The sequence below is a fragment of the Hemiscyllium ocellatum genome, chromosome 19, assembly GCF_020745735.1.
Source record: "Hemiscyllium ocellatum isolate sHemOce1 chromosome 19, sHemOce1.pat.X.cur, whole genome shotgun sequence".
NCBI classification, from domain to species: domain Eukaryota; kingdom Metazoa; phylum Chordata; class Chondrichthyes; order Orectolobiformes; family Hemiscylliidae; genus Hemiscyllium; species Hemiscyllium ocellatum.
In genome coordinates this window covers 6,616,694-6,633,299 of record NC_083419.1, presented here as the reverse complement: position 1 = coordinate 6,633,299, position 16,606 = coordinate 6,616,694, and the positions used below count along the sequence as shown (strand labels likewise).

At 38.9% G+C, this 16,606-nt stretch overlaps 1 protein-coding gene across 1 annotated transcript in view; it reads right to left on the bottom strand.

Moving 5' to 3' along the window:
* Positions 1-16,606, bottom strand: part of arid2 (AT-rich interactive domain 2) — a 142,837-nt gene that overhangs the window by 63,767 nt on the left and 62,464 nt on the right. Inside the window, exon 6 of the mRNA XM_060839629.1 lies at positions 13,188-13,255. Within this exon, the coding sequence (XP_060695612.1) occupies positions 13,188-13,255 (68 nt within the window). The remainder of the gene's footprint in view (positions 1-13,187; positions 13,256-16,606) is intronic.

The following is a 16,606-nucleotide window of genomic DNA, read 5'->3' as shown; positions in this document are numbered from 1 at the left end:
TTACATTTACAATATCAGGATACTCGTCCCAGCTGCCTCTTCAAAGTATTCTATCATTCTTCAAATTGGCTTTCCATGAGCCCAGCAGCCATTAACTGAACTGCGATGAACTTTATATTAATTTTACTTTATGTATTATTGTTTATGAATTCTGCCATTGATGTAGGTAACATATAAAACTTTTGGCTGTATTTTTCATGTAAAAGTACTCATAATAAATTTCTTCTCTACTTTTTAAAAACTCACGTCAGTAATTCATTTTCTTTTCAAAGCTAATTTTACACAAAATTAAAAGATGAAACTGTGTCCACGATAAGGAAATGCAAAAATCTACATTGCACAATGAGTACCGAGCCTACAGATTCCAGAAAACTATTGAGCAGAACATAGGTTCTGTCAGTGTGCACAGAAATTGAAATTCAGAAGCCACTAAGGTTCTTCAATTCAGATTTTCTACAGTGAAATATGGAACGTTTAAAAATATGCAGCATGGCTTATGGAAGAATCAAATAATTAGATATGAACATATTCATTCCTGAGCACATACACATACTTGCCTGAGTGGAGGACACTGAAGTGTTTTAACTGCACATTGTGGTAATATCTATTTACTATCAACAGTGGATACCAAAGTCCCAGTAGAAATCACAAAGCTTTACAAAACACGGTCACGAATATAAAAACAGAATGCTGGGGAAACTCAGAAGGTCGGATATCTTTTTGGATATTTTGAAAAGGACTCCCTTGTCACACAGACAGAAGCAGAGTCAGTTAAAACGTTATGCACTCAACTATAGTTTCATAGTTATAGAAGCAGGAGGTGGCTATTTGGTCAGTCGGGCCTGCTCCACCATTCATTCAGATTGTGGCTGATCTATCCATCATCTCAGCTCCTCTTACCTGCATTATCCCCACAATCCTTAATTCCCTTACCATATAAAAACCCATCCAACTGTGTCTTGAGTATATTTAATGAAGGTATGGTCAGGAACACCTGTTGGCAGTTCCAGGATTCAGATATTTCGGTACAAGCAGAGAAGATGGTTAAAAAAAAAGGTGGTGGTGTGGCATTGTTAGTCAAGAACAGTAGTACGGTAGCAGAAAGGATATTTGAGGAATCATTAGATTAGATTACTTAGTGTGGAAACAGGCCCTTCGGCCCAACAAGTCCATACCGACCCGCCGAAGCGCAACCCACCCATACCCCTTACCACTATGGGCAATTTAGAATGGCCAATTCACCTGACCCGCACATCTTTGGACTGTGGGAGGAAACCGGAGCACCCGGAGGAAACCCACGCAGACACGGGGAGAACGTGCAAACTCCACACAGTCAGTCGCCTGAGTCGGGAATTGAACACGGGTCTCCAGGCACTGTGAGGCAGCAGTGCTAACCACTGTGCCACCGTGCCGCCTACATGAGACAGTATGGGCTGAGGTTAGAAAAAGGAAAGGACAGGTCATCCTGTTGGGAGTTTTCTGTAGGCCTCCAAATAATTCCAGAGATGTAGAGGAAAGGATAGCAAAGATAATTCTTTAGGAGGGAGTGTAACAGGGTAGTTGTTTTGGGGAACTTGAACTTTCCAAACACTGACTAGAAATACTATAGTTCGAGGACTTTAGAAGGTTCAGCTTTTGTCCATTGTGTGCAGGATGCTTTCCTGACAACATGTTGACAAGCCAACAAGGGGCGAGGTCACATTTGATTTGGTACTGGGTAGTGAAGCTGGCCAGGTGCTAAATTTGATGCTGCCTGACCTGCTGCACTTTTCCAGCAACACATTTTTCAGCTTTGGTACTGGGTAGTGAAGCTGGCCAGGTGTTAAATTTGGAGGTAGGTGAGCACTTTGGTGATAGTGACCACAATTCGGTTACGTTTACTTTAGCGATGGAAAGGGATAGATATATAACGCAGAGCAAGAGTTATTGCTGGGGAAAGGCAATTATGATGCAATTAGGCAAGATTTACGATGCATAGGATGGGAAAGGAAACTGCAGGGGATGGACACAATTGAAATGTGGAGATTATTCAAGGAACAGCTACTGCTGGTCTTTGACAAGTATACACCTGTCAGGCTGGGAGGAAGTTGTCGAACGAGGGAGCCGTAGTTTACTGAAGTAGTTTAATCTCTTGTCAAGAGGAAGAAGAAAGCTTACGTTAGAATGAAACATCAAGGCTCAGTTTGTGTGCTTGGGAGTTACAAGTTAGCCAGGAAAGACCAAAGAGAAAGCTAAGAGGAGCCAGGAGGGCAATGAGAGATGTCATTTGCATATAGGATCAAGGAAAACCCTAAAGCTTTCCATAGGTATATCAGGAATTTAAAAAAAGACTAGAGAAAGATTAGGGCCAATTAAGGATAGTAATAGAAAGTTGTGCTTGGAGTTTGAGGAGATTGGGGAAGAACTAAATGAATATTTTTCATCACTATTCACACTGGAAAAAGACAATGCTGTCGAGGAAAATACTGAGATACAAGCTACGAGGATAGATGGGATTGAGGTTTAACAAGTTGGAAAAGTGTGAAAACAGATAAATCCCAAGTCATGGAGGAGATTGCAGAGCCTTTGGCTCTGATCTTTGTTGTCATTGTCTACAGGAATAGTGCCAGAAGATTGGAGGACAGCAAATGTTGTCTTCTTGTTCAAGAAGGGAAGTAAAGACAACCTGGGCCTGTTTCCACACTGTAGGGATTCTATGATAGTCAAGATAAGCCTGGACTTTATTGGAGAATTGGAGAAAACAAGTCAGTTCAACATCGAGGGCCGAAGGGCCTGTACTGCGCTGTAATGTTTATGAAGCTGCTTCTGCTGCTTCTTTGGGCAGAGAATTCCATAGCTTCACCACTCTGAGAAAAGCAGTTCTTCCTCATCTCTGACCCGAATCTACTCCCCCAATCTTGATGCCATGTCCCCTAGTCCCAGTCTCACCCACCAGCAGAAACAATTTGCCTGCCTCTATCTTATTGGTCCCTTTCATAATTTTTTGTTTCTACAAGATCCCCCTCATTCTTCTAAATTCTAACGAGGTGGTTTCACCTCTCCTTACTGGGTAACCCCTCATCTCCAGAATTAACCTGGTGAACCTTCTCTGCACCGCCTCCACAGCCAGTATATCCCTTAAACAAGGAGACCAGAACTGTGCACAATCCTCCAGGTGCAAACTCACCAACACTTTGTACAATTGAAGCAGAACTTCCCTGCTTAAATTCAATCCCGCTTGCAATCGAAGTCTATACTCAGTTTGCCTTCATGATTACCTGTTGCATGTGCAAATCAACTTTTAGTGATTCATGTATGAGCACTCTCAAGTCACTCTGCAAAACAGCATGCTGCAATTTTTCACCACTTTTATACTCTGACCTTCTATTTTTATTTCCAAAGTGGATAACCTCACAGTTATCACCATCGTACTTCATCACCCTTGCCCATGCATTTAACCTATCTAAATCTCTCTGCAGACCCTCTACATCCTCTCCACAGTTTGCCTTTACATTTAATTTAGTGTTATCAGCCAACTTGGATACTCTGTCTCCTCTTCCAAATCACTGTGAGCCCAATACCAACCCCTGCGGTACCCTGCTCACAATTGATCTCCAGCCGGAGAAACACCCATTTATCCCAAATCTCTGCTTTCTATTGGTTAACCAGTGCTTTATTCATGCTAGTACATTCCCAGCAACTCCTTGCATTCTTGTCTTATGGATGAGTCTTTCATGCAGCACCTTATCGAACGCCTTCTGGAAATTCAAGACTACAACATCCACCAGTTCCCCTTCATCCACCGCACTCGTTAGATTATCAAAGAACTCCAGTAAGTTTGTCAAACACTACCTTCCCTTCCTGAATCCATGCTGCATCTGCCTGATGGAACCTTTTTCATTCAGATGTCTCACTATTTCTTCTTCAATGATTGCCTCCAGCATTTTCCTGGCAACAGATATTAAGCTAACTGGGCTACAATTACCTACCTTTTGCCTATATCCTTTTTAAACAGCGGCATGACATGCGCTGCCTACAGTCTGCTGGGACCTGCCCAGAGTCCAGCGAATTTTGGTGAATTACCACTGATGCATCCAATATACGCCATCCTTTTTACACCCTGGGATGCATTCCATCAGGTCCAGTGGCCTTATCTACCTTTAGACCCTCGTTTGTTCAACACTGCCACTTAAGTGATAACAATTGACTTGAGGTCCTCGCCTCCCATTGGATCAGTAATATCATTCTTCAGCATTTAGACATCTTCCACTGAAGACTGACAAAAGTTATTCATGGCCTCAGCTGTTTCAGCATTATCCAATATTAATTCCCTTTTCTCATCCTGCAAGGTACTTCCGTTCACAGTAGCCACCCATTTCTGTTTTATATATTTATAATGACTTTTCCTACCCATTTTTATGTTCTGCACTAGTTTGTATTCATAATCTACCTTTCTTTTCTTTTTTGTTTACTTTGTGGTTCTTTGTTGCTTTTTAAAGCTTTCCCAATCTTCCTGTTTCCCACTACTCTTGGCTATTTTACAAGCCTGAGCTTTTAACTGGATGCCTTCCATTGCTTCCTTGGCTATCCAGGCCTGGCTCTTCCCACCCTTGCTACCCTCCGTTTTCCTTGAGCACTGTGAAAAATCTCTTTGAAAGTCCTCCACTGTTTCTTAACTGTTCTACCACATAACTTGTGTTCCCAATTTAATCTAGCCAACTCCTTTCTCATCCCATTGTAGTCTCTATTTATCTGTACCTAACTATCACCGTGCAAGCTACCTTCCCCCAGCCTCTCCCATCTCTCAGTCCCCTTCAGATAACGAATGATTTTCACAGCATTGGTCTTTTCAGTAATGCAGGATATCTAAAGGTGGACAGCTGCACACCAAAGCAAGATACTATTTTTGCATGCATTAAATCGAACTGGTGAATTTTACAAGGCGTCAACATACGTCAAAAGTGACTTAAATCAAACTCTGCCAAAGTTACAATAATTTAGTTATTTTTATTAAATGGGACTTAGAAAGAGAGGAAAACAATGACAATTGGCCATCATAAGCAATGATGTGCAGCACAGTGGCTCAATGTTAGCACTGCTGCCTCACAGCCCCAGGGATCCAAGTTCAAGTCCAGCCTTGGGCGACTGTCTTGTGGATTTTGCACATGCTACCCATGTCTGCCTGAGTTTCCTCTGGGTGCTCTGCTTCCTTCCCACAATCCAATGATGTGCAGGTTAGGTGGATTGGCCATGCTAAATTTCCCATAGTGTTCAGGGATGTGGAGGTCAGATGCATTATTCAGGAGTAAAGATAGGATAGGAGGGTTAGGGAATGGGTCTAGCTGGGTTACTCTTCGGAGAGTCGGTATTGACTGTTGGGTCAAAGGGCCTGTTTCCACACTTTAGGGATTCTATGATTCAAGTTTTATACAGAAAAAGATTGTGGATTAGAAGAATTTTGGTAGGCTTTCTTTTATTAGTCAGAGTATTGAGTACAGGAGTTGGGAGGTCATGTTGCGGCTGTACAGGACATTGGTTAGGCCACTGTTGGAATATTGTGTGTAATTCTGGTCGTTCAGAAAACATTTACAACGATGTTGCCAGGGTTGGAGGTTTTGAGCTATAGGGAGAGGCTGAGCAGGCTGGGGCTGTTTTCCCTGGAGCGTCGGAGAAGGAGGGGTGACCTTATAGCGGTTACAAAATTATGAGGGGCATGGATAAGGTAAATAGGCATAGTCTTTTCTCTGGGGTCAGGGAGTCCAGAACTAGAGGGCATAGGTTTAAGGTGAGAGGAGTAAGATATATATAAAAAAAAACCTATGGGCAACTTTTTCACGCAGAGGGTAGTACATGTATGGAATGAGCTGCCAGAGGAAGTGTTGAAGGCTGGTTCAATTGCAACATTTAAAAGGCATCTCAATGGGTAGGTGAATAGGAAGGGTTTGGAGGGATATGGGCCAGGTGCTGGAAGATGGGATATCTGGTTGGCATGGACAGGTTGGACCGAAGATCTGTAAATCTAATATGTTTTAGCTGTACTTATTCTTTTTTCAACAATAATATTAGGTATTACCATCACTCTTTATTCAGAACCTCACACTAAACACTTTCTTTATTGTTACGTGACTAAATAATCAAACACCTGCACTTGAACTCTCAGCTCAATCTAAAACAAAAATGCCCATTTCATGAGGATTTGGGGTTGGAATTGTTCTATAGTGAATTCTGCAGGATTTTGATGTTATCAGTCGAGATGGGACATGAAGAAAATACACCATGAACACTATTAAATTGATGAATGCAGAAACTATATTGCACTTTTAGCATAATAAAATACCACAAAAGGACTTTCTAAACAAAATAGGACACAGGTTAAGAAGAAATGAACTCTTGCTCATTACAAGTATTGTAATTCATTGCTTGCCTTGTTAAATGATGTAACACAACATTAAACTGATGATACAGTACATAGCATTAGCATCACAGGAACAGGTTATTTGGCCAAAAAGCATCCATGCCAGATTTAATGGTTCAATAAGACTCCTCCCAGTTCTTTATTAATTGCATGTTTTTCTCACTTTTCCTTGAATTAATCTAAGCTTGCTACCTGTGCTATTCCTCATGGTAGCAAAATCCATATTCTAACCAGTCTCAGTAAAAACAATAGTTCTTTACTTCCCATGCATTTATTAAAAATGCCAAGTGTGGTTGATTCTGATGCAATTGACCTTGTGTATGTGGACTTTCAAAAAGCTGCTGAAATGAAAACACCACTTTCACCAAAAAGCAAAATTGAAGCTAATGGAATAAAATAAATGGTATTAAATTGGCTAAAGTAAAATTAGGAGGGGCATTCAGTCTCACTTCTCCAAGGTTCAGTGCCAGTAACACTTACTTTTGATATATGTTAGAGCACAATTACAAAATTTGCAGATTACCTAAAAGCTTAAAATTTAATAAACAGCAAGATACAATAGACTTCAAGGTAACCTAACCAGTTTGGGAAACAGAAGATTCACTGCAAGAAAATATGACATGAAACACTTTGGTAGGAATAATGTAGATAATGTGAGCTAGATGATAATTTCAAATGGGGTGGTTAAGAATGAAGAGAACAAAGAGGATTTATGCAATAATCTGCAAAGTTGAAGTGGCAGGTTAATAAAACAGTGAATAATAAATGTGATCCTCAGCTTCAATAAATAGAAGCTTGGAATACAAGATCCAGGAAGTTAAGTTGAACCTAAATAAATCAATAGTTCTGCCCCAGCTGTAGTACTGTGCCCAAACGTAAAGGTCACAGGGATGAGGAATCTGAAGGCTGCAGAAGCTGTTCACTTTACAGTAAAGCCAAGAGGCGATCTATCTCTCTTATTAAATATAATCTGCCAGCCTCAGCCACTCTCTTTCTGCACACACCAGCAGAATGGTGTTTGGTCAGCCAGAAACAGCATTAACTTTTGTGTCACATACACCAGTCTAAGTAAATAGTTCAGGCACAAATAAGCAAACCAAAGGCTTAGTATTCTCACTATGTGCTTTTTTTTTATAACCCCAATGGGCAGTGATGCTAAAAGTTAACAAAGTTTACAATGACTGATATTTAAATAGGCATTTAAGTTGATAAGATGCCGCAGCAAAATGCCAACACAAGATGATTGACAGGATCAGATTCTGGGGATACCCTGCATTCAAGGAACGTGTGCGCAGCTGAGTTCTAGGTTGGGAAGCCCAAACTTTCTTAGCGGAGCATAGGGTTACTCCTGCTGATCTTAACCCTATCAAAAGGTACTGCTAAAAAAAAATTACAGCAATGGTGTTAGGAGCAAGGTACTGACATGGATAGAGGATTGGCTGACTGGCAGAAGATGGGTATAAATGGGTCTTTTTCTGGATGGCAGCCAGTCTTGCTGGGATCACAGCTATTCACGTTATGCATCAATGATCTGGAAGAATGAACTGAGGGCATTCTTGTTAACTTTGCAGGTGACACAGATAGGTGGAGTGGCGGGTAGTGTTGTAGAAAATCGGGAGGCTGTAGAAGGACTTGGACAGGCTAGGAGAATGGGCAAAAGAAGTGGCAGATGGAATGTGAGGTTAGGTACTTTGGTAGGAAGAATGGAGATGCAAATTATTTTCTAAATACAGAAAAATGCTACAAAAGTCAGAAACACAAAAGGAACTTAGGAGTTCTCATTCAGGATTCTCAAGGTTCTTATGCAGGTTCAGCTGGCAGTTAGGAAGGCAAATACAGTGCCAAGAAGCTAGAATACAACAGCAGGGATATATAACTAAGGATGTATAAAGCTCTCGTCAGACCATATCTGAAATATCATGAAAAGTTTTGAGCCCTATGACTAAGGAAGGATACGCTAGCCTCAGAAGAAATCAAAAGGAGGTTTACACGAATGATCCCGAGAACGAAGGGTTTATCATTTGAGGTGCGGTTGAGGACCCTGCATCTGTATTAGCCAAGAGTTTAGAGGAGTGATGAGTGGTGTAGTTCAAACTAACAGAATACTGAAAGGCCTGGATACAGTGGATGTGGAGAAGACAATTCCATGAGTAGGAGAGACCAAGACCTAAGCGCACAGCATTAGCGTGAAAAGACAACCCTTTAGAACGGAGATGAGGATGATTTTTATTTGCCATGTGGTGGTGAATCTGTGGAACTCATAGCCATGGAAGACCGTGAAGACTAAGTCATTCAGTGTATTTAAGATAGAGATAGGTAGGTTCTTGATTGATACGGGAATCAACAGGAAGGTGGCAAGAGAATGGGGTTGAGAAACCTATCTGCCATTAACGAAAGGCAGAGCAGTCTTAATGGGCCAAATAGCCTCATCCTGCTCCTATAGCTTATGGTTATTAAAAGAGTGACAAAAACTCATTCTTTAGTCATTATTCAAGTTCTAACTGGGTTTTGATGTTATCGTTTTATTATGGCTCCAATGGATTGTAATTGGACATGCCCAATCCCAGAGGAAAATTGGTTTGATGGATCATATTTTGCAGTTGGTTAGTCACCAAAACACATTTACACAAAGCTACAGACATTCTCTAACAACAGATAACTCATAGCAAAGAACCCATGGAACGCAAGGAAATTTGACTAATTGGATCCAGAATTGGTTGGGGGAGTAGGAAGCAGGTGGTGGTGTTGGTGGTGAATGGGTGTGAGACACACTGGAAGCCTGTGTCCAGTAAAGTTCTACAGGAATCAGTTTGTATTATATTTATTGTCTTCAATTTGGGAGAGCTGACCAGCAAGTTCATGGATGATTATTTTAAAATTGGTGATTTGGTAAATACTGAGGGCAGATTACAGGATATGGATCGGCTAGTCAGATAGCCTAACTAGTGTCAAATGGAATTGATATAAGCACAAGGTGATGCATTTGGGCAGAAAAAACAAGCCAGGAGAATACACGATCTCCTGGGAAGCACAGTGAATCAGAGGGATCTTGGTGGGCATGTCCACTGGTCCCTCAAGGTAATAGGACAAATGGATAAAATGGCTAAGGTGGCATATGGGATACTTGCCTTTATTTGTTGAGGGATAAAGCCAAGAGGAGGGAGGTTATGTTGGAACTGTATAAAAAGTTGGCTAGAGTGTTGTGCAGAGTTCTGGAATCCACATGAGAGATGGAACTACACTGGTCAAGGATGCAGAGGAAATTTACCAGGTCTGAACAGGTTTAGTTATGAACAGTAATCAGATAGACTGGGGCTGTTTTTCTTGGAGCACAGCAGACTTTGGGGGGGGGGGGGGGGGGGGGGGGGGGAGGAATATGGTTTGAGATGTATAAAATTATTAGGAGCATAGACAACACAACAACACCTCTACTTCCTCAGGAGACTAAGGAAATTCAGAATGTTCAAAAAGACTTGTATCAATTTTTATAGATGCACCATAGAAAGTATTCTATCGGATGTACCACAGCTTAGGATGGCAAGTGCTCTGCCCAGGACCTTAAGAAACTACAGCCCAATCCATCACACAAGCCACTGATTCCAACTATACTTCCTGTTGACCCAGACAGGCAGCTATCATAACCAAAGACCTTTCCCACCACAGTTATACTCTCTTCCAACTTCTTCCAGCTGGCAGAAGATACAAAAGCTTAAACACACATACTAACAGATTCAAGATCAGCTTCTTTCCTACTGTTGTTAGATTTCTGAATGGTTCTCAAATTTTAAATTTAGGATTAATTTCACTCTTTATGCACCTTTTCAGCAGTTGTTAAATTTACTGTGTTCTATTATCCTAAAACACTTTGTATGCTATGAACTGCATATACTGCACACGAAACAAAAAACTTTTCACTGTACCTAAGTACATGGGACAATAATAAATCAAATCAAAAGATGGAAAGGACCTTTTCCCTTCAGTGGAGGGATCAATATCCAGGGCATAGATTTAAGCTCTGGGGCAGGAGCTTCCAGGGGATGTGAAACAAAACCTTTTCACCCAGAGTTTGATGAGAATGTGGAGTTCTCTGCCTGCAAGGGTGGGAGCGGTAGAAACCACCACCACATTCAAGTAGTATTCAAATTACTTGTAAAGCAAAGGCATACAAGGCTATCGGGCTCAGAAAATGGGATTTAAACAATTTGATGGTTGCTTTTGACCAGTGCCAACTCAATGGGCCGAAGGGCTTTTTTCTGCACTGTAGACCTCTATGACTCAAGCACAATTGTGTATCAAACAAAGATCTTAATGGAAATAGCAAAACTAAATTTCTAACAGCTTTCCCAAGCTATCCTTCTACAGATAATCAATTCCAAAGATCTTTCACTCCAGTATTTATAAAGCTCTGGTTAGGCCCCATTTGGAGTACTGTGTCTAGTTTTGGTCCCCACACCTCAGGGAGGACATACTGCCACTGGAACGTGTCCAGCAGAGATTCACACAGATGATCCCTGGAATGGTTGGTGTAACATATGAGGAACGGCTGAGAATCCTGGAATTGTATTCATTGGAGTTTAGAAAATTGAGGGGAGACTTAACAGAAACTTACAAGATAATACATGGCTTGGAAAGTGTAGACGCTAGGAAATTGTTTTCGTAGGCGAGGAGACTAGGACCCGTGGACACAGCCTTAGAATTAGAGGGGGTAAATTTAGAACAGAAATGCAGAGACATTTCTTCAGCCAGAGGGTGGTGGGCCTGTGGAATTCATTGACGCAGAGTGCAATGGAGGCCAGGACACTAAATGTCTTCAAGGCAGAGATTGAGAGATTCTTGATGTCACGAGAAATTAAGGGCTACGGGGAGAACGCTGGTAAGTGGAGTTGAAATACTCATCAGCCATGATTGAATGGCGGAGTGGATTCGATGGGCTGAATGGCCTTACTTCCACTCCTATATCTTATGGTCTTATAGTATTATCTCTTACATTTTTACATAATTGATTCCTCCAAGTTTCTTTTTCTTGGATTGCAGAAACAATTTTAAGATTCTTTTCCAAGTTGACTGGTATGAACCTTTCATGGTTCTGATGCCCGAATTTTTCCAGTTTAACTCTAAGATTTCTGACCAAACTCTCCTGGCTTAGAAGCTTCATCAACTATACTTCACTACTGTGACCTGTTCCCCTGAACTAAAAGATTATTTTTTGCGCTTGGAGAAATTAATTTCCATTCTGAACCAAACTTGGATTCTTCTGAACAAATATCTTGACTGTTTGTTTGGAAGTCAAAATTAAAACTATTGACTTCAAGGTCTGTTGTAAACTCAGCAATAAATATTCCACGCATTTAAACCACACGGGGTTCTGTCAGGTACTGGACAACAGTCACATACTTTTTTGGAATTGAGGTACTTTTGGTAACTGTTTCAAATGATTTCCTAACCAGTTCACAATTTTTTTAAAAAATCACATTCAGAGAACTGACCCACATGCACCTTCTTCAACTTAAAATTCTAAATCCCAAAATTTAATTAAAAACATTTCTGCATAATTGGGATCTGTTCAAAGATAGACCTTGCCGTCTTTGACGGCTGCTTCGAACAGCAGGATAACACTGAGATTCTGATGACTTTTAGTATACAACTAACAATCGCAATTTTAATTACGTGCTTGCTCAGCATCTGTTGAAAGAAGTTGGTGGCAGTAAACAACTTGATCTCACTTTCATTTGAGAGAGATCCAGTGAGTCTCTCATCTTTTCTTGCACAAGTCTTGGAGCTGGAGTATACAATCTGGATAAAATCCAAAATTTGATAGTTTCCTGCTACTTCATGCTGGTTACACGAGACATTAGATTAAAACTCTTACTTGGTCATTGACACAATACAAGAGGGTTTCCCCAAATTGTGCAATGATCTCTGATCTTTTCTCCTTTACATTATGCAGGAGTTACAAAGAAAAACAGATTATTTGCTGATTACTCGACAGAATTCAGAATTCTTGCTTTAAAAAAAAACAAAAGCAATTTAAAATACTGTATTTAATCATTTAACATATTAAAAAAAATTGACTGCCAATCTTAATAACTAGACATCTAGAATATAATAGGAAGGCAATTTTCTATGTAGCTAAACAAATCCCTGGTTACACCATATCTTGAATACTATGAACTATACTAGTCATCATACAAGAATGGCCACAGTGCCTTTGGAAGGAGTAACATACATTCACCATAATGTTACTACTGCATGATTTGGATCATCTTTTATACTTAGTGTATAGTCTTGCAATGTATAGTGTTGCAGGTCATGCAGGAGAGAAATTACGAAACATATTTTCACACAAAGGAAGGTATAAATTTTGAACTCACTTGCCCAAGCAATAGACACTAGCTTAATTAATGATTTTAAATCGAAGGTCAATAGATCCTTGCTTGTTAATGTTTCAATACAGAAACAAGGCACATGGAAGGCATTAAAATACAGTTACAACCTCACTGAAAGATGAAAGGTGCTTGTTACTATTGGTCCCATTTTCCCATGGTGGTTCATAGAATGAATGGCATAATTGACACAATTATGTACACAGTCATTTCTTGAGTCCAAAAAGATTACAATTAATGCAAGAACCAAAACAAAAAGAATTGCCACCATTCATCATATTGATTTCTGAAATCATGAAGTTACATTTAGGACGGCAGGTGAATGTCAATAATCAACCTAACAAATTTTATTTGTATCAAAATTGTTACAAATCAAATTACACATATAACAACCGATCATTTTTTTTTACCTTAACAAAATCTCTGCCTGTTTTTTCTTTCCATTCTGCACCAAATACAGAAGACAAGGTACCCAAATCTGTAAACAATCATATTCGGATAAATAAGCACAAAATACAGCTAGTAGAGTCAAAATGCTTAACATGGGCCTTCAATGACTCACTAATTTCTTGCAGCTTTACCATATTAATGGCAAATTCTCAAGATTTCACAAAAATCTATTCATTAAGAAAAATATCATTTGCATGTTCTTCAATTAGCAGGTGTGCCTTTTTCAAAAGTGGGAATAAAATTCATGTTAATGGAACAATGTCATGATCATCAGTAATTTTGATAACATTTTCTTGGTTAATGATTGAACATTTATGAGCAACTACTTTGCTTATTTTCAAGAATTTCTTGCAACATTAAATAGAAAACTTCAGAAATCATACCCAAAACATGCTGACCACCACAATGCGTTTTAAAAATAAACATTATTTGCATGCAAAGAATTTGGAAATCTCTTGTAAGACGACTTTTGGCAATACAGCAAAATTCAATCTCCAGAAACAACTGCAATTATTTCAAATTTTCTTACACAAAAAATTGGATAAAGTAATTACAGGAGAAAAGTTAATTGATAATTAAGTCTGGAGTAACTTAAGGTAGGAAGTAAAGCAATATAAATGAAATGCCAGACAGATGTGAAACAGTAATTTTGTGGTCAGTAACAAGGTACAGTGCTTGCTACTAATCTTGAGAAGCTCGATCTAAATATTTAAATGGGGTTTAGAGAGTCTATCTCCTATATTAGACACATTCTTCGAAAACTCAATTCAGGAACTTTCCTTTCAGATTAGAACTTATGAATGTTTAAGCAAGATGAGAGAGAAAAAGTATAGATCTCTTCGTCTAGCATCTGTTGTGGAAAAGTTATTCAAAATTATAATTCAGATAAAGTGACTGAACACTTAAGAAAAATAGGACCTAATTAGAGAAAATATGGATTAAAAATAGATAGGTCATTTCTAAAATACCTAGTCGACCAGGTTTATTATTGCAATACTGGTGTTCACTTAGGTACCAGTGGAAAACGAAGTTATAACTTAAAAATAGATGATCAGCATGGTTATAATTTTTATTTCAAACCCCCTCATTGCTGTGATTTTACTTTGCACATACAAAAAGTAGATCAGTTCACGAAATAAGGAATAAAAGCACTTCCAAAAATTGAACTTGCCAATTGAAGTATTGAACTAAACAAAGTAGATCTTCCACATTGTTCTAAGCCTGTCATACTTCTAAAGGCAATATACCGGTCCTCAAAATGGATAGAGGGAAAAAAATCTAGGATACTTATCTCTGCTAAAGGGTATAGTACAGAAGTTCCTTGACAGAAATTTAAAGAACCGAATAAGATAGATTTACCACAATAATTATTACAGTTAAACAGTTGAATAGAATGTCCCAGCAAATGTTTATTTCAAAATTTCAAATACTTTTGAGTTTCAGGTGAAAACTTAAGTTTGAGAGTAAAAACACAATTTCTCTGGAAGCAGAGTATCACTGCCAACAACCGCACCCCCTCCCACCCATCCATGATAACTTTTCACTTTGCTCATAAAGAATCTTTCTACCTTGCCCTTAAGAGATTCAAAGGTTCTGCTCCCACCAGTTTTTGAGAAAAGAAGTTGCAAAGATTTACAGCCCTCAGTAAAATTCTCATTCTAAATGAGCAACCCTTTATTTTTAAACATTGGCCCAAAGTTCTAGATTGTACCACAAAAGGATACAACTTTACAATCTTTCCACACATGCCCTGTTTTGACCACTTAGGATCCGAAGTCTTCAATCAAGTCTTATGAACTCCAACAGATGCAAGCCAATCATGCTCAACCTTTCTTCATAACACTGCTCATCCATACCAGAATTAGTAAGGGTACCACAGCCAGTGTTTGGAGTCTCTTTTCTCATTTACAAAAAAATTACTTCGATACTGAAAGCAACAGGAGCTCAAATGAAGGTGCAAGCATGCTTGCACCCATATAAACATGTCTGTCAGATGCATAGTCTATAAACTATGTCTTTACATCTCACTCAACCAAATTTGTTAATAATACGAAAACAAAGAGCAAAGCAGTAATAAAGGAAGCTTACAAAAATAAATGTGATTTATCTGTAACTGGTCAGATTTTTGCCAATGTAATTTTACATTGATAAATACCGAAGCATCGTGCAACTGTAGAAAAATAAACCGTCATTTACTTCTTTTAAAATGGGGTTTCCAATCTGTTGCAACAACTTAATGCCATACCCAATAAACCAATCGATCATAGACTGTACAGACAGAAGGCTGTTTGGAAAGAAAGCATGCCTTCTTGCAAAGACGTGCGAAGCAAATACTTATCTGGCTGCATAAATTGTCTTTGATTCCTTGCCAAAAACTGCTTTCAAAACTTAACAGCATTTTGTGGAATTTTCATTGATGAGGTCTAACCGAAAGGTTTCCATTCATTTGATTCTTAGAGAAAATCTAACACATTCGCATGTCAGTCAGTCTTGTGTGAAAATTTATGTTCCTTTGATTTTGCTGGATGATCGTCTGCAGTAGTGTAAAAGTGTTTGTTTGACAATGATGGCTTAAAATGGCATGGCTATGAATTTGGGCCATTTGCTTGTGAGCAAATTTAGTTCTCTTCAATCTGCTGCAACAATCTTCATATCAAAAAAATACCCAGGAGGTATTGTCTGATATAAACAAGATGGATCAAAAGGCCTCTTTCTGTATTATAAAATTCTATGACTCTATGCTTCTTCCCTCAGCTATAATTGTCCATATTGCTCATTCTGTTTGCATTGCTTTAAAGGCCACCAGTATTGTAACCTATACAAGAATATAAAGCATTGCTGTACATTAAATCACATGAAAAATTCAGAGAAGTGCTCTTTTCCAGAATGTGGATATCATGGTAATGTCAGCATTTATTGTCCAGCTCTAACTGTCCCACGGTGGCATTATCTCATAAATAAACTTAGCATAAATGGTCAGAATATTTTGAAAAATACATAATAAACATAAAAGTGAATGAAAGATTAACACAATATCATGGATTTGAGTCATTTTCCTGATTTCCTACCAATAAAAGGACATGCTGCTGGTTACAAGTGTAAAGTGTAAGATCAACTGTTCTAGAACAAGACCTAAATATATTTGCAGAAACTGCATGCTGGAACACCACGTGAATAAAATGGCATATTTCACAAACTTGAAATTTGAAACATTGTGGCTAATTTGAATCATTTAACTCCAGCCAAAATGAACAAATTCTGAACTTGTATAATCTGATCTCTTTGACTGTCAACTAAAACATCTAACAAATCATTAGCTGAAAGAGAAACAATTAATAATATGGCAAATATTGCCAACATAGATTAATGTTTAGCAGGA